We start from the raw sequence: 24,640 nt of genomic DNA, 5'->3' as shown, positions 1-24,640 counted from the left end.
TAGCCTCTGCTAAATTTAATTAAATATTTACATCTGCGACCACTTAATTAAAGTTAGGATTTTCACTCTGAAGTTTTCTAAATCAACTTAAATCTATTACCACAAGAAATCCCTTGAGGAAATTGCTATAGCATGATAATACTTATTTCATATCTCCATCATGAAATAATATAAATAATATGGGTCTCACCATTTGGGCTCTGTGACTTTCTGAAGTTAGTTTTTCTTCTAATTCTGAAAGATCACTTGTCGTGGTTAACGGTAGTTTAAAACTCTTCTTCCTTGTTTCATTATTAAATTGTTCATTTATCTCAGTTGCTGTTGTATCTTTGGCATTCAATTTTCTTAAAATTGTTCCAAGTGTTTGGAGAATTTGAGCATTTTCCATTTTTAGTAACTCCTTATTTCTTTCAAGCCGGTTAATTGTTGCTAAAAAATTCAAATAGAACGTTTTACCAAGTAAGTTAAATATGAGTTCATTATCATGCATAACTTACTTGCGAAAAATTGGAATATTTAATTTCACTATAAAAACATGTATCTTCCAGGCTTCGAGCCTGGGACTTTCCGCGTGTTAGGCGGACGTGATAACCACTACACCATAGATACGTAACTATATCATAGATACGTAGTAATTCTTTGTTTTTCAAGAGATCTAGCTTATTTTTATGCCCAATCACGATGGTCAAAACATGTATCTACCAGGGCTCGAACCTGGGACCATCCGCGTGTGAAGCGGACGTGATAACCACTACACCATATATAAGGCCTCTCACTGAGTTTTCCAAAAGATCTAGCTTCTTTTTATGCCCAATCACGATTGTAAAAACATGTATTTTCCAGGCTTCGAACCTGGGACCTTCCGCGAGTTACGCGGACTTGATAACCACTACACCATAGACACATAGTAATAGCGAGTTTTCCATGAGATCTAGCTTATTTTATTGTCCAATCACGATGGTAAAAACATGTATCTTCCAGGTCTCGAACTTTGGACCTTCCGCGTGTTAGGCGGACGTGATAACCACTACACCATATATAAGTGCTTTCACTGAGTTTTTCAAGAGATCTAGCTTATTTTTATGCCCAATCACTATGGTCAAAACATGTATCTACCAGGTCTCGAACCTGGGACCTTCCGCGTGTTAGGCGGACGTGATAACCACTACACCAAAGATACGTAACTACACCATAGATACGTAGTAATTCTGGGTTTTTCAAGAGATCTAGCTCATTTTTATGCCCAATCACGATGGTCAAAACATGTGTCTACCAGGGCTCGAACCTGGGACCTTCCGCGTGTGAAGCGGACGTGATAACCACAACACCATATATACATGATCACACTGATTTTTCCAACGGAAATGGCTCCTCTACTTGAGTTCTCACACCACCATTAAATGGTCTTTGTCCATCCCTCACGGACATCAGTCTGTACTTACTGGCTTCTAATCACCACTATCTTCTGGTCTTCGTCCATTCCACTTGGACACCAGTCTGTACATACTGGCTTCTAATCACCACCATCTTCTGTTCTTTGTCAATCCCACATTGACACCAGTCCGCACTTACACTGGCTCCTAACACCACCATCCACTGGTCTTCCGTCTATTCCACATAGACACCAATCTGTATCATTGGCTTCTACTTCATTACCATCGTTTGGTTTTAGGATACGCGGCGATTACCTAGGGTTACGAGAAACGTCTAGCCTCCCTAAGGTGGGATCGCCACCAAAGGTTTTCGCAATTGCGCTTTTTCCTTACTATTATAATGGAAACGAATCGTATATATACCCCAAAATGTGAAGAAAGCGGGCAAGAGGGGTACCCTTCACTTTAAACGTCAATATTAGCAAAGTTTGAGATGATAATAGGTATAACTTTATGTTAAACGATTATTTATTGAAGATTAAAATAATTAAAAATAATTATATTTATTTAAATATTAAAGATAAACCTCTGGTGCAAAGAGAGAGATTATCATCGCCTCCTATATCTACCAAGGCCCGTGCATGCGATATATTTCCTTCATTGCCTCCTATATCTATCAAGGCCCGTGCATTGTGATATATTTCATTCATTGCCTCCTATATCTATCAAGGCGCGTGCATTGGGTTATAATTCATTCTTTGCCTCCTATATCTATCAAGGCCCGTGCATTGCGATACATTTTTCAAAACAACAACAAAAATGGGAAGCTCCTCTCAGAAACATAATAATTTCTTTTCTCTGTATATGAAATGAAAATATGGATAATATTGCGCTCCTTCTTTAATGGTATGAATCCTTGCCTGTCTAATAATATTTTACGTAGGAGTAATACGTTTTTAGCGAAGTCTAGAGAGGATAAACATAAGCGAGATTGTTTCGGAAAGAGAATACTGCTTCCACTAATGGGTTTATACTCCTTGTTACTGTTGTATAGAGTAATCATGATAAAAGCTTAAAAAATTACGAGAGGACAGACCTTTTTATCCTCTTGTTTTATTCTTAATAGGAATATAAAACATTTATTTTGTATCAAAAAATATTTTTTGGTGCTAAGATTGCTTTAAAAAAATTCAAACGGTAGTCATTGGTAAAAAACACAAATGATATTTTTCAAATCTAATGAGATAACCCCCACCTAGTTGAAAATTGCCCTTTTTTATCCGCGGAAGCCATTCTTAATGAGAATTTCTATGCTAGTAGGTTGTCAATTAAACTACCGGTATATTATTGTTGTTGGAAATTGGATATTAGGTCAAATTAAGTGGTTGTAAAGAGCCAGCAGGTTTTTGCCGCTTCTTTTTGTGAGTATTTGATTTTTGTATGTAAAATGGAGGAAGATAATTTTGAAAGTAAGGATGAAATGCGGAAGCGCAAAGCGCGGGAAAGGATGAGGGCAAAAAGGTCGACGTTTTCATTGGATACTAAAGTTTATACAGGAGCAGATGACAAAGGAGTCTCGGACGCTAGCTTCCACAATATAGAGGGCAATGGCACCCGCGTACGTCACAGCTGTAGCGGTATCGTTTGCCATAGACGCGCTATCAGACATTATAGCAGACGATGCTTTTGGTGGATTATATCTGGCACCAAAGTCTGCTGGGAATTTGTTTTGTAATAACGGACTAATGGTGGCTACTGAAGTTCGTCTTATCCGAACGCGACATAAATATACACAATATAATTATACTTTATTCAAACAGCTGTAACCGTTGGTATTAAGACAAAAGATAAGAATAGGCCTACATTTTTTGACTTTAAACCTACTAAATAGTAAATTAAGTCCAAACTAGCAGAGAAACCCAGGTAAGCCAAGGCTTAATTAACAATTTGTGCCCACTGGAATGATTGGGCTCGGGTTTTCAAATTATAAAGCAAGGTTTTAAAAGATGCCGAAACACAATCTTATATATGTGTTTTAGGGCCAAAATATTCCGTATGTTTTTGAATTAATTGACTGCTAAAAGAGGTTGGAAACGAAATCACTGTCTCTTACCTTTTGGGTTTTAAAAGATCGTGAGTGATTTCTTTTCCCAACCTCTTGTAGCTATCATTTAATTCAAGACGAAATTAAGAAAAAATTGGCACTGAAACACATTTTAGTTTTTTAATAGTGTACATACGTTACTCGCTGGGCTTTTCATTATCAATTTTAGTCTAAAAAAAGATAAAAAAGCCGTTGAAATCAATTATTAACTCTAAAACTCGTTAAGCCTAGGCTAATTATAAGCAGACGATACGTATTTTTAAAGAGAGGCTCCAGACGCGATTTCCCAGATCTCCTTTCGAGACTTTGCTGCCACGCTATTGGTTGGAAAATAAAGCTCAAATTTCCTACGAGAGGGGGCACTGGCGTAATGATTTTGGTTAATAACCGTGACGTTCGCGGATCCCATTGCCCTCTACATTATGGAAGCTAGCGTCCGAGACTCCTTTGTCATCTGCTCCTGGTTTATATAATGTTCTCGACACGGAGAGGTAATATTTTGGTTTTCCCAACTTGTATTAATTCTAGTTCTGCTTTGGGGGCGAGGGATAGAATATCACTTCGAACACGATATGTTTTATGAAAACAACTGGAGGAGATGTAATTTTAAACGTCCAAATTACATAAAACCGCGTCAGGATGGCCGAGCGGTCTAAGGCGAGAGACGCAAGGGTTCTAAGTTTCATTCGTTCACGATGTGAATCTGTGTATTCTGGTCCTTGTATGAGGGCGTGGGTTCGGATCCCACTTCGAACACGATATTTTGTAGGAAAATAAATGGATGAGATGTAATTTTAAAACGTCCAAATTACACAAAACCACGTCAGGATGGCCGAGCGGTCTAAGGCGCCAGACTCAAGGGGCTTAACTTCCTTCGTTCACGATGTGAATCTGTGTATTCTGGTCCTCGTTTGAGGGCGTGGGTTCGGATTCCACTTCTGACACGATATTTTTTAGGAAAATAACTGGATGAGATGTAATTTTAAAAGGTCCAAATTACATAATACCACGTCAGGATGGCCGAGCGTTCAAAGGTGCCAGACTCAAGGGGTTTAGCTTCCTTCGTTCACGATGTGAATCTGTGTATTCTGGTCCTTGTATGAGGGCGTGGGTTCGGATCCCACTTCTGACACGATATTTTTTATGAAAATAACTGGATGAGATGTAATTTTAAACGTCCAAATTACATAAAACCACGTAAGGATGGCCGAGCAGTCTAAGGCGAGAGACGCAAGGGTTCTAAGTTTCATTCGTTCACGATGTGAATCTGTGTATTCTGGTCCTTGTATGAGGGCGTGGGTTCGGATCCCACTTCGAACACGATATTTTGTAGGAAAATAAATGGATGAGATGTAATTTTAAAACGTCCAAATTACACAAAACCACGGCAGGATGGCCGAGCGGTCTAAGGCGACAGACTCAAGGGTTGTTAGTTTCATTGGTTCACGATGTGAATCTGTGTATTCTGGTCCTCGTTTGAGGGCGTGGGTTCGGATTCCACTTCTGATACGATATTTTGTATGAAAATAAATGGATGAGATGTAATTTTAAAACGTCCAAATTGAACAAAACCGCGTCAGGATGGCCGAGCGGTCTAAGGCGAGAGACGCAAGGGTTCTAAGTTTCATTGGTTCACGATGTGAATCTGTGTATTCTGGTCCTCGTTTGAGGGCGTGGCTTCGAATCCCACTTCTGACACGATAATTTTATGAAAATAACTGGATGAGATGTAATTTTAAAACGTCCAAATTACACAAAACCGCGTCAGGATGGTCGAGCGGTCTAAGGCGCCAGACTGTACGGGCTTAGCTTCCTTCGTTCACGATGTGAATCTGTGTATTCTGGTCCTCGTATGAGGGCGTGGGTTCGAATCCCACTTCTGACACGATAATTTTATGAAAATAACTGGATGAGATGTAATTTTAAACGTCCAAATTACATAAAACCACGTCAGGATGGCCGAGCAGTCTAAGGCGAGAGACGCAAGGGTTTTAAGTTTCATTGGTTCACGATGTGAATCTGTGTCTTCTGGTCCTCCTTTGAGGGCGCGGGATCGAATATCACATCGAACACGAAATTTTTTATGAAAATAACGGGATGAGATGTAATTTAAAAACGTCCAAATTACACAAAAGCACGTCAGGATGGCCGAGCGCTCTAAGGCGACAGACTCAAGGGTTGTTAGTTTCATTGGTTAACGATGTATATCTGTGTATTCTTGTCCTCGTATGAGGGCGTGGGTTCGAATCCCACTTCTGCCACGATATTTTTTAGGAAAATAACTGGATGAGATGTAATTTTAAAACGTCCAAATTACACAAAACCACGTCAGGATGGCCGAGCGGTCTAAGGCGACAGACTCAAGGGTTGTTAGTTTCATTGGTTTACGATGTATATCTGTGTATTCTGGTCATCGTTTGAGGGCGTCTGTTCGAATCCCACTTCTGACACGATATGTTTTATGAAAATAACTGGAGGAGATGTAATTTTAAACGTCCAAATGATATAAAACCACGTAAGGATGGCCGAGCAGTCTAAGGCGAGAGACGCAAGGGTTCTAAGTTTCATTCGTTCACGATGTGAATCTGTGTATTCTGGTCCTTGTATGAGGGCGTGGGTTCGGATCCCACGTCGAACACGATATTTTGTAAGAAAATAAATGGATGAGATGTAATTTTAAAACGTCCAAATTACACAAAACCACGGCAGGATGGCCGAGCGGTCTAAGGCGAGAGACGCAAGGGTTCTAAGTTTCATTGGTTCACGATGTGAATCTGTGTATTCTGGTCCTCGTATGAGGGCGTGGGTTCGAATCCCACTTCTGACACGATATTTTTTATGAAAATAACTGGATGAGATGTAATTTTAAAACGTAAAAATTACACAAAACCACGTCAGGATGGCGGAGCGGTCTAAGGCGCCAGACTCAAGGGGCTTAACTTCCTTCGTTCACGATGTGAATCTGTGTATTCTGGTCCTCGTATGAGGGCGTGGGTTCGAATCCCACTTCTGACACGATATTTTTTAGGAAAATAACTGGATGAGATGTAATTTTAAAAGGTCCAAATTACATAATACCACGTCAGGATGGCCGAGCGTTCTAAGGTGCCAGACTCAAGGGGTTTAGCTTCCTTCGTTCACGATGTGAATCTGTGTATTCTGGTCCTTGTATGAGGGCGTGGGTTCGGATCCCACTTCTGACACGATATTTTTTATGAAAATAACTGGATGAGATGTAATTTTAAACGTCCAAATTACATAAAACCACGTAAGGATGGCCGAGCAGTCTAAGGCGAGAGACGCAAGGGTTCTAAGTTTCATTCGTTCACGATGTGAATCTGTGTATTCTGGTCCTTGTATGAGGGCGTGGGTTCGGATCCCACTTCGAACACGATATTTTGTAGGAAAATAAATGGATGAGATGTAATTTTAAAACGTCCAAATTACACAAAACCACGGCAGGATGGCCGAGCGGTCTAAGGCGACAGACTCAAGGGTTGTTAGTTTCATTGGTTCACGATGTGAATCTGTGTATTCTGGTCCTCGTTTGAGGGCGTGGGTTCGGATTCCACTTCTGATACGATATTTTGTATGAAAATAAATGGATGAGATGTAATTTTAAAACGTCCAAATTGAACAAAACCGCGTCAGGATGGCCGAGCGGTCTAAGGCGAGAGACGCAAGGGTTCTAAGTTTCATTGGTTCACGATGTGAATCTGTGTATTCTGGTCCTCGTTTGAGGGCGTGGCTTCGAATCCCACTTCTGACACGATAATTTTATGAAAATAACTGGATGAGATGTAATTTTAAAACGTCCAAATTACACAAAACCGCGTCAGGATGGTCGAGCGGTCTAAGGCGCCAGACTGTACGGGCTTAGCTTCCTTCGTTCACGATGTGAATCTGTGTATTCTGGTCCTCGTATGAGGGCGTGGGTTCGAATCCCACTTCTGACACGATAATTTTATGAAAATAACTGGATGAGATGTAATTTTAAACGTCCAAATTACATAAAACCACGTCAGGATGGCCGAGCAGTCTAAGGCGAGAGACGCAAGGGTTTTAAGTTTCATTGGTTCACGATGTGAATCTGTGTCTTCTGGTCCTCCTTTGAGGGCGCGGGATCGAATATCACATCGAACACGAAATTTTTTATGAAAATAACGGGATGAGATGTAATTTAAAAACGTCCAAATTACACAAAAGCACGTCAGGATGGCCGAGCGCTCTAAGGCGACAGACTCAAGGGTTGTTAGTTTCATTGGTTAACGATGTATATCTGTGTATTCTTGTCCTCGTATGAGGGCGTGGGTTCGAATCCCACTTCTGCCACGATATTTTTTAGGAAAATAACTGGATGAGATGTAATTTTAAAACGTCCAAATTACACAAAACCACGTCAGGATGGCCGAGCGGTCTAAGGCGACAGACTCAAGGGTTGTTAGTTTCATTGGTTTACGATGTATATCTGTGTATTCTGGTCATCGTTTGAGGGCGTCTGTTCGAATCCCACTTCTGACACGATATGTTTTATGAAAATAACTGGAGGAGATGTAATTTTAAACGTCCAAATGATATAAAACCACGTAAGGATGGCCGAGCAGTCTAAGGCGAGAGACGCAAGGGTTCTAAGTTTCATTCGTTCACGATGTGAATCTGTGTATTCTGGTCCTTGTATGAGGGCGTGGGTTCGGATCCCACGTCGAACACGATATTTTGTAAGAAAATAAATGGATGAGATGTAATTTTAAAACGTCCAAATTACACAAAACCACGGCAGGATGGCCGAGCGGTCTAAGGCGACAGACTCAAGGGTTGTTAGTTTCATTGGTTCACGATGTGAATCTGTGTATTCTGGTCCTCGTTTGAGGGCGTGGGTTCGGATTCCACTTCTGATACGATATTTTGTATGAAAATAAATGGATGAGATGTAATTTTAAAACGTCCAAATTGCACAAAACCGCGTCAGGATGGCCGAGCGGTCTAAGGCACCAGACTGAACGGGCTTAGCTTCCTTCGTTCACGATGTGAATCTGTTTATTCTGGTCCTTGTATGAGGGCGTGGGTTCGAATCCCACTTCTGACGCGAAATTTTGATGAAAATAACTGGATGAGATGTAATTTTAAAACGTCCAAAATGCATAACACCACGTCAGGATGGCCGAGCGGTCTTAGGCGCTAGACTCAAGGGGCTTTGCTTCATCGTTCACGATGTGAATCAGTGTGTTCTAGTCCTCCTCTGAGGGCGCGGGATCGAATATCACTTCGAACACGGTATTTTTTATGAAAATAACTGGATGAGATGTAATTTTAAAACGTCCAAATTACACAAAACCACGTCAGGATGGCCGAGCGTTCTAAGGCGCCAGACTCAAGGGGTTTAATTTCCTTCGTTCACGATGTGAATCAGTGTATTCTGGTCTTCGTATGAGGGCGTGGGTTCGAATCCCAATTCTGACACGATATTTTTTATGAAAATAGGTGGATGAGATGTAATTTTAAAACGTCCAAATTGCATAACACCACGTCAGGATGGCCGAGCGGTCTTAGGCGTTAGACTTAAGAGCCTTTGCTTCATCGTTCACGATGTGAATCAGTGTATTCTAGTCCTCCTTTGAGGGCGCGGGATCGAAAATCTCTTCGAACACGATATTTTTTATGAAAATAACTGGATGAGATGTAATTTTAAAACGTCCAAATTACACAAAACCACGTCAGGATGGCCGAGCGGTCTAAGGCGAGAGACGCAAGGGTTCTAAGTTTCATTCGTTCACGATGTGAATCTGTGTATTCTGGTCCTTGTATGAGGGCGTGGGTTCGGATCCCACTTCTGACACGATATTTTTTATGAAAATAACTGGATGAGATGTAATTTTAAAACGTCCAAATTACACAATTCCGCGTCAGGGTGGCCAAGAGGTCTAAGGCACTAGACTGAACAAGCTTAGCTTCCTTCGTTCACGATGTGAATCTGTGAATTCTAGTCCTCGTATGAGGGCGTGGGTTCGAATCCCACTTCTGACTCGATATTTTTTGGAAAATAAATGGATGAGATGTAATTTTAAAACGTCCAAATGACACAAAACCACGTCTGGATGGCCGAGCGTTCTAAGGCGCCAGACTCAAGGGGTTTAACTTCCTTCGTTCACGATGTGAATCTGTGAATTCTAGTCCTCCTTTGAGGGCGCGGGATCGAATATCACTTCGAACACGATATGTTTTATGAAAATAACTGGATGAGATGTAATTTTAAAACGTCCAAATTACGCAATTCCGCGTCAGGATGGCCGAGCGGTCTAAGGCGCCAGACTCAAGGGGCTTAGCTTCCTTCGTTCACGATGTGAATCAGTGTATTCTGGTCCTCGTATGAGGGCGTGGGTTCGGATCCCACTTCTGACACGATATGTTTTATGAAAATAACTGGATGAGATGTAATTTTAAAATGTCCAAATTGCATAACACCACGTCAGGATGGCCGAGCGGTCTTAGGCGCTAGACTCAAGGGGCTTTGCTTCATCGTTCGCGATGTGAATCTAGTCCTCCTTGGAGGGCGCGGGATCGAATATCACTTCGAACACGATAGTTTTTATGAAAATAACTGGATGAGATGTAATTTTGAAACGTCCAAATTACAGAAAACAACGTCAGGATGGCCGAGCGGTCTTAGGCGCTAGACTCAAGGGGCTTTGCTTCATCGTTCACGATGTGAATCAGAGTATTCTAGTCGTCCTTTGAGGGCGCGGGATCGAATATCACTTCGAACACGATATTTTTTATGAAAATAACTGGATGAGATGTAATTTTAAAACGTCCAAATTACGCAATTCCGCGTCAGGATGGCCGAGCGGTCTAAGGCGCCAGACTCAAGGGGCTTAGCTTCCTTCGTTCACGATGTGAATCTGTGTATTCTGGTCCTCGTATGAGGGCGTGGGTTCGAATCCCACATCTGACACGATATTTTGTACGAAAATAACTGGATGAGATGTAATTTTAAAACGTCCAAATTGCATAACACCACGTCAGGATGGCCGAGTGGTCTTAGGCGCTAGACTCAGGGGGCTTTGCTTCATCGTTCACGATGTGAATCAGTGTATTCTAGTCGTCCTTTGAGGGCGCGGGATCGAATATCACTTCGAACACGATATTTTTTATGAAAATAACTGGATGAGATGTAATTTAAAAACGTCCAAATTAATTAAAACCGCGTCAGGATGGTCGAGCGGTCTAAGGCGCCAGACTCAAGGGGCTTAGCTTCCTTCGTTCACGATGTGAATCTGTGTATTCTGGTCCTCGTATGAGGGCGTGGGTTGGAATCCCACATCTGACACGATATTTTTTATGAAAATAACTGGATGAGATGTAATTTTAAAACATCCAAATTACACAAAACCACGTCAGGATGGCCGAGCGGTCTAAGGCGCCAGACTCAAGGGGCTTAGCTTCCTTCGTTCACGATGTGAATTCTAGTCCTCGTATGAGGGCGTGGGTTCGAATCCCACTTCTGACTCGATATTTTTTTGGAAAATAAATGGATGAGATGTAATTTTTAAACGTCCAAATTGCATAACACCACGTCAGGATGGCCGAGCGGTCTAAGGCGACAGACTCAAGGGTTGTTAGTTTCATTGGTTGACGATGTATATCTGTGTAATCTGGTCCTCGTTTGAGGGCGTGGGTTCGAATCCCACTTCAGACACGATATGTTTTATGAAAATAACTGGAGGAGATGTAATTTTAAACGTCCAAATTGCATAACACCACGTCAGGATGGCCGAGCGGTCTTAGGCGCTCGACTCAAGGGGCTTTGCTTCATCGTTCACGATGTGAGTCAGTGTATTCTAGTCCTCCTTTAAGGGCGTGGGTTCGAATCCCACTTCTGACACGTATTTTTTATGAAAATAACTAGAGGAGATGTAATTTTAAACGTCCAAATTGCATAACACCACGTCAGGATGGCCGAGCGGTCTTAGGCGCTAGACTCAAGGGGCTTTGCTTCATCGTTCACGATGTGAATCAGTGTATTCTAGTCCTCCTTTAAGGGCGTGGGTTCGAATTCCACTTCTGACACGTATTTTTTATGAAAATAACTGGATGATATGTAATTTAAAACGTCCAAATTGCATTACACCACGTCAGGATGGCCGAGCGGTCTTAGGCGCTAGACTCAAGGGGCTTTGCTTCATCGTTCACGATGTGAATCAGTGTATTCTAGTCGTCCTTTGAGGGCGCGGGATCGAATATCACTTCGAACACGATATTTTTTATGAAAATAACTGGATGAGATGTAATTTTAAAACGTCTAAATTACACAAAACCGCGTCAGGATGGCCAAGAGGTCTAAGGCACCAGACTGAACAAGCTTAGCTTCCTTCGTTCACGATGTGAATCTGTGTATTCTGGTCCTCGTATGAGGGCGTGGGTTCGAATCCTACTTCTGACACGATATTTTTTATGAAAATAACTGGATGAGATGTAATTTTAAAACATCCAAATTACACAAAACCACGTCAGGATGGCCGAGCGGTCTAAGGCGCCAGACTCAAGGGGCTTAGCTTCCTTCGTTCACGATGTGAATCTGTGAATTCTAGTCCTCGTATGAGGGCGTGGGTTCGAATCCCACTTCTGACTAGATATTTTTTTGGAAAATAAATGGATGAGATGTAATTTTAAAACGTCCAAATTGCATAACACCACGTCAGGATGGCCGAGCGGTCTAAGGCGACAGACTCAATGGTTGGTAGTTTCATTGGTTTACGATGTATATCTGTGTATTCTGGTCCTCGTTTGAGGGCGTGGGTTCGAATCCCACTTCAGACACGATATGTTTTATGAAAATAACTGGAGGAGATGTAATTTTAAACGTCCAAATTCCATAACACCACGTCAGGATGGCCGAGCGGTCTTAGGCGCTAGACTCAAGGGGCTTTGCTTCATCGTTCACGATGTGAATCAGTGTATTCTAGTCCTCCTTTAAGGGCGTGGGTTCGAATCCCACTTCTGACACGTATTTTTTATGAAAATAACTGGATGAGATGTAATTTAAAACGTCCAAATTGCATAACACCACGTCAGGATGGCCGAGCGGTCTTAGGCGCTAGACTCCAGGGGCTTTGCTCCATCCTTCACGATGTGGATCAGTGTATTCTAGTATTCCTTTGAGGGCGCGGGTTCGAAATCCACTTCTGACACGATATTTTGTATGAAAATAAATGGATGAGATGTAATTTTAAAACGTCCAAACTACACAAAACAACGTCAGGATGGCCGAGCGGCCTAAGGCGCCAGACTCAAGAAGCTTAGCTTCCTTTATTCACGATGTGAATCTGTGTATTCTGGTCCTTGTATGAGGGCGTGGGTTCGAATCCCACTTCTGACACGATATTTTTTATGAAAATAACTGGATGAGATGTAATTTTAAAACGTCCAAATTACACAAAACCGCGTCAGGATGGCCAAGAGGTCTAAGGCACCAGACTGAACAAGCTTAGCTTCCTTCGTTCACGATGTGAATCTGTGTATTCTGGTCCTCGTATGAGGGCGTGGGTTCGAATCCTACTTCTGACACGATATTTTTTATGAAAATAACTGGATGAGATGTAATTTTAAAACATCCAAATTACACAAAACCACGTCAGGATGGCCGAGCGGTCTAAGGCGCCAGACTCAAGGGGCTTAGCTTCCTTTATTCACGATGTGAATCTGTGTATTCTGGTCCTCGTATGAGGGCGTGGGTTCGAATCCCACTTCTGACACGATACTTTTTATGAAAATAACTGGATGAGATGTAATTTTAAAACGTCCAAATGACACAAAACCACGTCAGGATGGCCGAGCGTTCTAAGGCGCCAGACTCAAGGGGCTTAGCTTCCTTCGTTCACGATGTGAATCTGTGTATTCTGGTCCTCGTATGAGGGCGTGGGTTGGAATCCCACATCTGACACGATATTTTTTATGAAAATAACTGGATGAGATGTAATTTTAAAACATCCAAATTACACAAAACCACGTCAGGATGGCCGAGCGGTCTAAGGCGCCAGACTCAAGGGGCTTAGCTTCCTTCGTTCACGATGTGAATTCTAGTCCTCGTATGAGGGCGTGGGTTCGAATCCCACTTCTGACTCGATATTTTTTTGGAAAATAAATGGATGAGATGTAATTTTTAAACGTCCAAATTGCATAACACCACGTCAGGATGGCCGAGCGGTCTAAGGCGACAGACTCAAGGGTTGTTAGTTTCATTGGTTGACGATGTATATCTGTGTAATCTGGTCCTCGTTTGAGGGCGTGGGTTCGAATCCCACTTCAGACACGATATGTTTTATGAAAATAACTGGAGGAGATGTAATTTTAAGCGTCCAAATTGCATAACACCACGTCAGGATGGCCGAGCGGTCTTAGGCGCTCGACTCAAGGGGCTTTGCTTCATCGTTCACGATGTGAGTCAGTGTATTCTAGTCCTCCTTTAAGGGCGTGGGTTCGAATCCCACTTCTGACACGTATTTTTTATGAAAATAACTGGAGGAGATGTAATTTTAAACGTCCAAATTGCATAACACCACGTCAGGATGGCCGAGCGGTCTTAGGCGCTAGACTCAAGGGGCTTTGCTTCATCGTTCACGATGTGAATCAGTGTATTCTAGTCCTCCTTTAAGGGCGTGGGTTCGAATTCCACTTCTGACACGTATTTTTTATGAAAATAACTGGATGATATGTAATTTAAAACGTCCAAATTGCATTACACCACGTCAGGATGGCCGAGCGGTCTTAGGCGCTAGACTCAAGGGGCTTTGCTTCATCGTTCACGATGTGAATCAGTGTATTCTAGTCGTCCTTTGAGGGCGCGGGATCGAATATCACTTCGAACACGATATTTTTTATGAAAATAACTGGATGAGATGTAATTTTAAAACGTCCAAATTAATTAAAACCGCGTCAGGATGGTCGAGCGGTCTAAGGCGCCAGACTCAAGGGGCTTAGCTTCATTCGTTCACGATGTGAATCTGTGTATTCTGGTCCTCGTATGAGGGCGTGGGTTGGATTCCCACTTCTGACACGATATTTTTTATGAAAATAACTGGATGAGATGTAATTTTAAAACGTCTAAATTACACAAAACCGCGTCAGGATGGCCAAGAGGTCTAAGGCACCAGACTGAACAAGCTTAGCTTCCTTCGTTCACGATGTGAATCTGTGTATTCTGGTCCTCGTATGAGGGCGTGGGTTCGAATCCTACTTCTGACACGATATTTTTTATGAAAATATCTGGATGAGATGTAATTTTAAAACATCCAAATTACACAAAACCACGTCAGGATGGCCGAGCGGTCTAAGGCGCCAGACTCAAGGGGCTTAGCTTCCTTCGTTCACGATGTGAATCTGTGAATTCTAGTCCTCGTATGAGGGCGTGGGTTCGAATCCCACTTCTGACTAGATATTTTTTTGGAAAATAAATGGATGAGATGTAATTTTAAAACGTCCAAATTGCATAACACCACGTCAGGATGGCCGAGCGGTCTAAGGCGACAGACTCAATGGTTGGTAGTTTCATTGGTTTACGATGTATATCTGTGTATTCTGGTCCTCGTTTGAGGGCGTGGGTTCGAATCCCACTTCAGACACGATATGTTTTATGAAAATAACTGGAGGAGATGTAATTTTAAACGTCCAAATTCCATAACACCACGTCAGGATGGCCGAGCGGTCTTAGGCGCTAGACTCAAGGGGCTTTGCTTCATCGTTCACGATGTGAATCAGTGTATTCTAGTCCTCCTTTAAGGGCGTGGGTTCGAATCCCACTTCTGACACGTATTTTTTATGAAAATAACTGGATGAGATGTAATTTAAAACGTCCAAATTGCATAACACCACGTCAGGATGGCCGAGCGGTCTTAGGCGCTAGACTCCAGGGGCTTTGCTCCATCCTTCACGATGTGGATCAGTGTATTCTAGTATTCCTTTGAGGGCGCGGGTTCGAAATCCACTTCTGACACGATATTTTGTATGAAAATAAATGGATGAGATGTAATTTTAAAACGTCCAAACTACACAAAACAATGTCAGGATGGCCGAGCGGCCTAAGGCGCCAGACTCAAGAAGCTTAGCTTCCTTTATTCACGATGTGAATCTGTGTATTCTGGTCCTTGTATGAGGGCGTGGGTTCGAATCCCACTTCTGACACGATATTTTTTATGAAAATAACTGGATGAGATGTAATTTTAAAACGTCCAAATTACACAAAACCGCGTCAGGATGGCCAAGAGGTCTAAGGCACCAGACTGAACAAGCTTAGCTTCCTTCGTTCACGATGTGAATCTGTGTATTCTGGTCCTCGTATGAGGGCGTGGGTTCGTATCCTACTTCTGACACGATATTTTTTATGAAAATAACTGGATGAGATGTAATTTTAAAACATCCAAATTACACAAAACCACGTCAGGATGGCCGAGCGGTCTAAGGCGCCAGACTCAAGGGGCTTAGCTTCCTTTATTCACGATGTGAATCTGTGTATTCTGGTCCTCGTATGAGGGCGTGGGTTCGAATCCCACTTCTGACACGATACTTTTTATGAAAATAACTGGATGAGATGTAATTTTAAAACGTCCAAATGACACAAAACCACGTCAGGATGGCCGAGCGTTCTAAGGCGCCAGACTCAAGGGGTGTAACTTCCTTCGTTCACGATGTGAATCAGTGAATTCTAGTCCTCATTTGAGGTCGCGGGATCGAATATCACTTCGAACACGATATGTTTCATAAAAATAACTGGAGGAGATATAATTTTAAACGTCTAAATTGCTTAAAACCACGTCAGGATGGCCGAGCGGTCTAAGGCGCCAGACTCAAGGGGCTTAGCTTCCTTCGTTCGCGATGTGAATCTGTGTATTCCGCTCCTCGTATGAGGGCGTGGGTTCGAATCCCACTTCTGACACGATATTTTTAATGAAAATAAATGGATGAGATGTAATTTTAAAACGTCCAAATTGCATAACACCACGTCAGGATGGCCGAGCGGTCTAAGGCGACAGACTCAAGGGTTGTTAGTTTCATTGGTTCACGATGTATATCTGTGTATTCTGGTCCTCGTTTGAGGGCGTGGGTTCGAATCCCACTTCAGACACGATATGTTTTATGAAAATAACTGGAGGAGATGTAATTTTAAACGTCCAAATTACATAAAACAACGTCAGGATGGCCGAGCGGTCTAAGGCGAGAGACGCAAGGGTTCTAAGTTTCATTGGTCCACGATGTGAAACTGTGTATTCTGGTCCTCAATTGAGGGCTTGGGTTCGAATCCCACTTCTGACACGATATTTTGTATGAAAATAAATGGATGAGATGTAATTTTAAAACGTCCAAATTACACAAAACCACGTCAGGATGGCCGAGCGGTCTAAGGCGCCAGACTCAAGGGGCTTAGCTTCCTTCGTTCACGATGTGAATCTGTTTATTCTGGTCCTCGTATGAGGGCGTGGGTTCGAATCCCACTTCTGACACGATATGTTTTATGAAAATAACTGGAGGAGATGTAATTTTAAACGTCCAAATTACATAAAATCACGTCAGGATGGCCGAGCGGTCTAAGGCGAGAGACGCAAGGGTTCTAAGTTTCATTCGTTCACGATGTGAATCTGTGTATTCTGGTCCTCGTATGAGGGCGTGGGTTCGAATCCCACTTCTGCCACGATATTTTTTAGGAAAATAACTGGATGAGATGGAATTTTAAAACGTCCAAATTACACAAAACCACGTCAGGATGGCCGAGCGGTCTAAGGCGCCAGACTCAAGGGGCTTAGCTTCCTTCGTTCACGATGTGAATCTGTGTAGTCTGGTCCTCGTATGAGGGCGTGGGTTCGAATCCCACTTCTGACACGATATATTTTAGGAAAATAACTGGATGAGATGTAATTTTAAAACGTCCAAATTACACAAAACCACGTCAGGATGGCCGAGCGGTCTAAGGCGACAGACTCAAGGGGCTTAGCTTCCTTCGTTCACGATGTGAATCTGTGTAGTCTGGTCCTCGTATGAGGGCGTGGGTTCGAATCCCACTTCTGACACGATATATTTTAGGAAAATAACTGGAGGAGATGTAATTTTAAACGTCCAAATTACGCAAAACCGCGTCAGGATGGTCGAGCAGTCTAAGGCGCCAGACTGAACGGGCTTAGCATCCTTCGTTCACGATGTGAATCTGTGTATACTGGTCCTCGTATGAGGGCGTGGGTTCGAATCCCACTTCTGACACGATATGATTTATGAAAATAACTGGAGGAGATGTAATTTTATACGTCCAAATTACATAAAGTCACGTCAGGATGGCCGAGCGGTCTAAGGCTAGAGACGCAAGGGCTCTTAGTTTCATTCGTTCACGATGTGAATCTGTGTATTCTGGTCCTTGTATGAGGGCGTGGGTTCGAATCCCACTTCTGACACGATATTTTTTATGAAAATAACTGGATTAGATGTAATTTTAAAACGTCCAAATTGCATAACACCTCGTCAGGATGGCCGAGCGGTCTTAGGCGCTAGACTCAAGGGGCTTTGCTTCCTTCGTTCACGATGTGAATTTGTGTATTCTGGTCCTCCTTTGAGGGCGCGGGGTCGAATATCACTTCGAACACGATATTTTTTATGAAAATTACTGGATGAGATGTAATTTTAAAACGTCCAAATTACAGACAACCACGTCAGGATGGCCGAGCGGTCTAAGGCGCCAGACTCAAGGGGCTTAGCTTCCTTCGTTCACGATGTGAATCTGTGTAGTCTGGTCCTCGTATGAGGGCTTGTGTTCGAATCCCACTTCTGACACGATATTTTTTATGAAAATAACTGGATGAGATGTAATTTTAAAACGTCCAAATTACACAAAACCGCGTCAGGATGTCCGAGCGTTCTAAGGCGCCAGACTGAACGAGCTTAGCTTCCTTCGTTCACGATGTGAATCTGTGTATTCTGGTCCTCGTATGAGGGCGTGAGTTCGAATCAAACTTCTGACATGATACTTTTTATGAAAATGACTGGATGAGATGTAATTTTATAACGTCCAAATTACAGAAAACCACGTCAGGATGGCCGAGCGGTCTAAGGCGGCAGACTAAAGGGGCTAAGCTTCCTTCGTTCACGATGTGAATCTGTTTATTCGGGTCCTTGTATGAGGGCGTGGGTTCGAATCCCACTTCTGACACGAAATTTTGATGAAAATAAGTGGATGAGATGTAATTTTAAAACGGCCAAATTACATAAAACAACGTCAGGATGGCCGAGCGGTCTAAGGCGAGAGACGCAAGGGTTCTAAGTTTCATTGGTCCACGATGTGAATCTGTGTATTCTGGTCCTCGTATGAGGGCGTGGGTTCGAATCCTACTTCTGACTAGGGCTGTGCGAATAGTACTTTTTAAGGTATTCGTCGAATACTAGAGGCGGGAGAAATTGATCCGTTCCATTCTGTAGTAAAACTGCGCTCAACATTACTAAAACTCAAGATAATTATGAACAAAAAAGTCGGAGTTATCATTTCACTCATTTCCCAGATGTAAGAAACTTTATCTGTGGTTAACTAAGATAAAGTCGGGGAAAAGGCCTAGCAAGTGGGCTCAGATTTGTAGCTCCCATTTTAAAGAAGATGACTTCTTGCAAAGAATTGGTGAATTCAAAATGATATTAATTACTTGTTTTGAAATTAAATAATCGGAACAACATTTCTAGGTGGAACTAGCGTTAGAAGACGGCTGAAATGTAACGCCATTCCATCTCAAAATTTACCATGTATGGCTAATAAAGTTTCAACTGAAGTTAGAATAAAAGAGAGAGCTAAAATAACTTTTACACAAGTAAATATTAAAGTTTTATTTACTACATTTAAATATTAAGTTATTAACATATTTTATTTTGCAGAGCATCATGCCAGACTTCCGACGACGCACGGTCTATGAAATATTGAAAAAAAAAGTTGTTATGAACAAACTTTCATTTTAAATAAACATTTTCTTAACATACAAAATTATTTTGCAATTAAACAGTAGTACCTTCAGCTTCACCGTTGAAAAATAATACTGGTCAATCAGTTGTTGAAAGCGTGATTGAACAAGATCTGGATGATAATATTGAAACATTATCTAACTTAGCTATGCTAGCGGAAGTAGCAGTTGAAGCTCAAAAAAATAATGTGCCTCATGTGTCATCTAGTGTAACAAAAGTTTCTAAAGGTAATCAAGTTTATTTGGATCAAGGAAAAAAAATAAGTGGACCATCAAGAGCTGGAATTTCTAGCAACGGAATGAAAAATGTTGATTTTGTGTCTCTTACTGGCATTGGGAAAGAACTATTTGAAAGTCTTTCACTTGAGGTTTTAGGGCTTGAAAACAACAGTGATCTCTCTAATTTTCTTATGCCAGTAAATGATCGGGTATTGTTAACGCTAATGAAGCTGAAGTTAAATTTGACGTTTGACGCTTTAGCTTCCTTATTTGTCATTAGTAATCGGTCCGTTTCCACATACTTCAAAAGAACTGTCTGTGCCCTCGCTGAAATTTTAAAAAGATTTATATTCTGGCCGGATTTAAATAATATCAGGAGCAATTTTCCTCGATGTTTTAATGAGTTTCAAAACACTCGCGTTGTGTTGGACTGTTCAGAGATACCCATGATGAAACCCAACACATTTCATGACCGGGTCGCAACCTACAGCCATTATAAAGGAACAAATACAATAAAACTTCTCATTGGAATTTCACCTTCTGGAATGATTACGCTAGTTAGTGACCCCTGGGGTGGAAGAGTCAGTGACAAGGAAATCACAGTCGAAAGTGGAGTCATATCCCGTTGCAGACAATTAATTGATGCAATTATGTTAGACAAAGGTGTAACCCTCAGTTGAATAAACTTCATTCAAGGGAATAATTTCCCGAGGGCCATAAAATAAATTAGGACAACTTACAGTTTTAATCCAAATTCAATAACAATTTTATCCAAGTTAACCGATATAGGGATAAACACGTAACCGAACTGGTATACAAAAGTCGATCCGTCTTCGGAGAAATCATAAACAGAACTGATTGACAATACTAAAATTATCCTAGATCACATCTGTGGAAGGGGGAGTGGCTTGTGACATGGAGGCTAGATATGCCCTGCCAGAACCAAGGAGTGGAAGCTCCAGGAATTCTGGCAGCCATGTTACATCCCCCCTCTTTAGGAACTTTGTATAGAAAAATTTCAAACATGTTATTTCAAGTTAAGGGTTACCCCGTGGAACCCAAAAATCTTTTGCAGGGGTTTAGTTGTACTCACAAAATTTATAAAAAGTTTTTGTTTTTTTTCTTTGGCTCTTCCGTTTGATGATGGCATTCTAGTTCTACTTCGGCCACCGAACATTATACGATTTAGTAGTTCTTTTAGTGGCTTGGGTGATAAACTCCCACGGGAAAACTGAGATTGGCTCTCGGGCAAAACAGAAATGTTCCCTGGTTAGGTTCGGGATCTTATTATTTTGGAGGTACACTTGGACCTCGTATATTGATCTTAATCCTTTAGTGTCGGGAGGTCGGTAATAGATATCGACTTCATTTCCTCCCGGCATAACCGTTGCTCTATTACACACTTCTCTACGCCATCCCAATCGAAAAGGCTCTATATAGGCATCGGGTAAGGAAGTCCTGTTTAATCTTGGGGTCCTCATTGACTCAGATAATGTGGCCGATGAACTTTCGGACTCACGTAGCGATTGGGAATGCGACTGAGAAATCTGTTCAGGTGTCAAACGCTCTTCCGAAAAGCCAGAAGATTGTTGTAGCACCGGTTCCGCGACTAAGTTTTCATAAGTTTGCGCAGGCCAGTGGCGCCGCCAGGATTTTTTTACAGATAGGCTAAGGAAGATTTGGGGGCCCCTTATAAAATTTCAAGAGAAGTTTAATATATTTAAGTTCAGTATTATCAGACAATAGACATATTATTATATAAACTATAGTTTGCGAAAACAATAAAAACACGGAGTCGGAGAGAGGGGGATTTTCAGTTAAGCCCCCTATGAGGTCACTGTGCACTGTCGATGGGGCGAGGAAAAGGGAAATCGGTTTACCAAAAGGAGTCTGACCTCGAAGTTTTATGGGACTAGAAGGAACGGGAGAGAAGAAGGTTAGGTAAAGAGCGCGAAACAAACAAGATGACCCAAGGGCTGGGCTCATAATTTTAGACACATCGTAACGAATTGAAAATTTTAATGAATAGCCCCTCGATGTGCTAGCTTTAAGTGTGATATAATGATTACTAGTAATCCTAACTTAAATTCATTTTCTTCTCTTATAATTATAATAGTGCGACACTAATAGGAAATTTGCGCACTCTTTCACATTGCAAAAATGGTTTATCGTAACGCATAAGTAAACCCTTTATTGAAGTACAGAAAATAAGACTGATTGGTCTATCTTTAACTGTGCTAAAATGATTTAACGTAATCTGTACATCAATAATTTACCTTCTTTTATAATTGTAATAGTGCAACACAAACAGAAAACTTGAGTGAGTTGCCGCAGAATAACGCATACCTAAACCTTAATTGAAGTACAGAAAATCCAAGTGATTAGCCCCTCGTTTCCCTGACCTAAAAAATAATTACCTGGGCCGTAATCCTTACGTTCATAAATTTACTTATGTTAAAATTTTAATACACTGTATTAAATATATAAAAATACTAGATACTTTTTAAAATTATTTTCACTTTCTGGATTGAATGCGTGAAATCCTTATTGGCGACGGGTGACAGAAATTTTAAAGGGAGTTTAACAGCTTCCATTATATAAAGGCAATCCAATAATCGTTTCATTCGCTTTAGATTTATCGAGAAAACGTAAAACATAATTCACTATCATTAAGCTCACTAGTACAATTAAGTGAAATGCTTAAACTTACTATTACAATCCCCTTCCATGTAAAACAAGATGGCCCAAGGGCTGGGCCTTAATACTAATTTTCCACGGCTCAAGTGTCCCCCCATATAGTTGATCTCCCTAAGGTATTATTAAAATAAATCGTACAACTAAAAACATTTCTGAAACACAATCGTGTTTTCCCCAGGGCTGTTTGATTTAAATCAGTTTGATTTAAATCAAGCGATTTTTTAAAAAAAATCATTTGATTAAAATCAAGAATATATTTTTATTTTTAAAAAATGTGTTCTAAGATTCCAAGAAGTAGTTTAACTAGAAAAGACCTAAAATTAAAAACAATCATGGTTTTGGTATATTTCAGTTTAAATTTTTCCCAGAACTCCAGTTTGTCTTGCTGGAAAAGCTAGGAAATGAAATAGCGATCAAGCTAGTCTTTTTGTACAAGCATTTGAAAAGTAACAATATCCAATAGCTGCTTATAAATGTCATGATTATTTTGCTTTTGGTTAATTTTGTCTCAAAAGTTTTCATGTTGGTAATTTAATATCAAAAAAATCCGATTTAAATAAAAAAATCTAATTTTTCGATTTTTTTGAAAAAATCAAAAAAATCAACAACCCTGGTTTTCCCTTTATTTCTAATAACGCCACATTACAATTAATATAAATGAAACTAACCGAACCTAACCATCCAGCATTATCTGATGTATCACGCGCTCAAAGTGCGCGAAAATTATCATCTTCGTTCCTTCACTCAAAAAGCACGCGAAATTTAAACTACCTTTCTTTCCTCTCTCTCCTCTCCGGGCGAGACGCCCCTTCTCTTTCTTCCCCCTCTCACTTATATAACAGGCAGGCAGTTCTCTCTCTCTCTCTAGTCTCTACGTCGCGCTTTCATTCGTTTCTCTCGGAGCTTCTCTCTCTCCAAATCGTGTACGCTTTCTCCGTATCGTGTACGCGTCCGGCGCAGGGACAGGCGCTTGGGCCCTTCCTTAAATTTTACCGGAATTAAAATTCCGTGTAAAATTAAAAAATATCACCTCACCACAATCCTGTTTCATTCACTGTCCCTTCAATGACGAACCAAACATTTACACTACTACTATGAGAATGACAACAGGGCAGGTCAAACTAAGAGCCTCATTGTAGATGTACATCAGACGATGTGGCTAAAAATCAAAAAGCGAGATAACTTTTCAGGCTAGTCGAAAACTTTTCACACGATAGTGTTTACCCATTTCCCATTTTGTAGAATATTGTAAAAATCAGATGCCAAAAGGTTCATCATCCTTGTGAAGTAAATTGCCTTGTAGGCTTAGATCAAAATATTGTAATAATGGTATTTTAATATTATGGGAACCTTATTTCGGGGCCCCTCTGAAATTTACGGGTAGGCTGTAGCCTACCCAGCCTACCCCCTGGCGGCGCCACTGGCGCAGGCGTTGGAATCTCTTCTGTAAAACTAGAAGTTGATTTGGGTAGCTCAGGTTCTTCGACTGAATTTTCATGCTCAGGCGTTAAAATTTCTTCCGTGAAACTAGAAGTTGATGTTTGTAGCTTCGTTTCCACGACTGATTTTTCATGATCAGACGGGGAAGCCTCCCCTGCCGCAGAAGGCGGACTATCATTAGTGGGATGAATGAGTTGGAAGGCTCTCATATCGTGGTTAGTACAGAGTAGGAGAGGAGGGTCTTCAAATAGGGCCATGCCCGGTTCACTGTCAGTCAGTAGGGTGATGAGAATCATCTGGTATTGCAGGAGGGATCTGTTGATCTAAGTCCTGATCGTCCTGATGAGGTGACGTTGAAGTAGAAGAGGATGATGAGGAGGAAGTCTCCGTGGGTTGGGGTGCATGACCATCTTCAGTAGGAGAGCTTGGCTCAGGATCATCGGCGACTTCTGACTGTGATGCGGGTGCATCGTCGAAGACAGCTACATTTGTCCAATAGAGTTTTAAATGTTCAAGGTTAACTTTCCCTACATTCTGTCCTGAGATAGCATTTTCCAACTCAAAGACAACGGGGGAATGTTTAGCAACTATTTTGAAGGAACCTGCCCATTTAGGACTAAGTTTACTCATAACTAGGCCTGTCGTACTTGACAAAGGATGGGTTTCCATCCATACTAAAGTTCCTACCTCAAATTCTAGAGGGTCATGGCGGAGGTCATAGTATTTCTTTTGATGCGCCTTAGCTAGTTTAGATAATTCGTTACTGAATTCTATTTGTTCCTTGAGAATTTTTAAAGCTTTAGTACGACCGGGGTCATCAGGGTCCTGAA

At 41.4% G+C, this 24,640-nt stretch overlaps 1 protein-coding gene and 8 non-coding genes across 9 annotated transcripts; 8 read left to right on the top strand and 1 right to left on the bottom strand.

Moving 5' to 3' along the window:
- Positions 1-693: 693 nt before the first annotated feature.
- Positions 694-764, bottom strand: TRNAV-CAC (transfer RNA valine (anticodon CAC)). Its single transcript has one exon. It is a non-coding gene; the product is annotated as a tRNA-Val (tRNA).
- Positions 765-5,240: 4,476 nt separating this feature from the next.
- TRNAY-GUA (transfer RNA tyrosine (anticodon GUA)) lies at positions 5,241-5,362 on the top strand. The gene is made up of 2 exons: positions 5,241-5,278; positions 5,317-5,362. It is a non-coding gene; the product is annotated as a tRNA-Tyr (tRNA).
- Positions 5,363-7,311: 1,949 nt separating this feature from the next.
- On the top strand, positions 7,312-7,433 carry TRNAY-GUA (transfer RNA tyrosine (anticodon GUA)). The gene is made up of 2 exons: positions 7,312-7,349; positions 7,388-7,433. It is a non-coding gene; the product is annotated as a tRNA-Tyr (tRNA).
- A 5,674-nt stretch (positions 7,434-13,107) lies between these two features.
- On the top strand, positions 13,108-13,229 carry TRNAL-CAA (transfer RNA leucine (anticodon CAA)). Its single transcript has 2 exons — positions 13,108-13,145; positions 13,184-13,229. It is a non-coding gene; the product is annotated as a tRNA-Leu (tRNA).
- A 2,679-nt stretch (positions 13,230-15,908) lies between these two features.
- Positions 15,909-16,030, top strand: TRNAL-CAA (transfer RNA leucine (anticodon CAA)). Its single transcript has 2 exons — positions 15,909-15,946; positions 15,985-16,030. It is a non-coding gene; the product is annotated as a tRNA-Leu (tRNA).
- Positions 16,031-16,848: 818 nt separating this feature from the next.
- On the top strand, positions 16,849-16,970 carry TRNAL-CAA (transfer RNA leucine (anticodon CAA)). The gene is made up of 2 exons: positions 16,849-16,886; positions 16,925-16,970. It is a non-coding gene; the product is annotated as a tRNA-Leu (tRNA).
- A 254-nt stretch (positions 16,971-17,224) lies between these two features.
- On the top strand, positions 17,225-17,346 carry TRNAL-CAA (transfer RNA leucine (anticodon CAA)). Its single transcript has 2 exons — positions 17,225-17,262; positions 17,301-17,346. It is a non-coding gene; the product is annotated as a tRNA-Leu (tRNA).
- A 1,193-nt stretch (positions 17,347-18,539) lies between these two features.
- TRNAF-AAA (transfer RNA phenylalanine (anticodon AAA)) lies at positions 18,540-18,661 on the top strand. Its single transcript has 2 exons — positions 18,540-18,577; positions 18,607-18,661. It is a non-coding gene; the product is annotated as a tRNA-Phe (tRNA).
- Positions 18,662-19,564: 903 nt separating this feature from the next.
- On the top strand, positions 19,565-20,353 carry LOC149695119 (uncharacterized). The gene has a single exon (XM_089867477.1). The coding sequence runs from the start codon at positions 19,604-19,606 to the stop codon at positions 20,351-20,353; it is 750 nt and encodes a 249-aa protein (XP_089723603.1). The 5' UTR covers positions 19,565-19,603.
- The last annotated feature ends 4,287 nt before the right edge of the window (positions 20,354-24,640 follow it).

Source organism: Phalangium opilio, unplaced genomic scaffold (genome assembly GCF_054372755.1).
Source record: "Phalangium opilio isolate 3A_F unplaced genomic scaffold, DU_Popi_V2 ptg000022l_1, whole genome shotgun sequence".
NCBI classification, from domain to species: domain Eukaryota; kingdom Metazoa; phylum Arthropoda; class Arachnida; order Opiliones; family Phalangiidae; genus Phalangium; species Phalangium opilio.
Note: the sequence above shows the minus strand (reverse complement) of the source record. Positions and strands in the feature narration are given on the sequence as shown.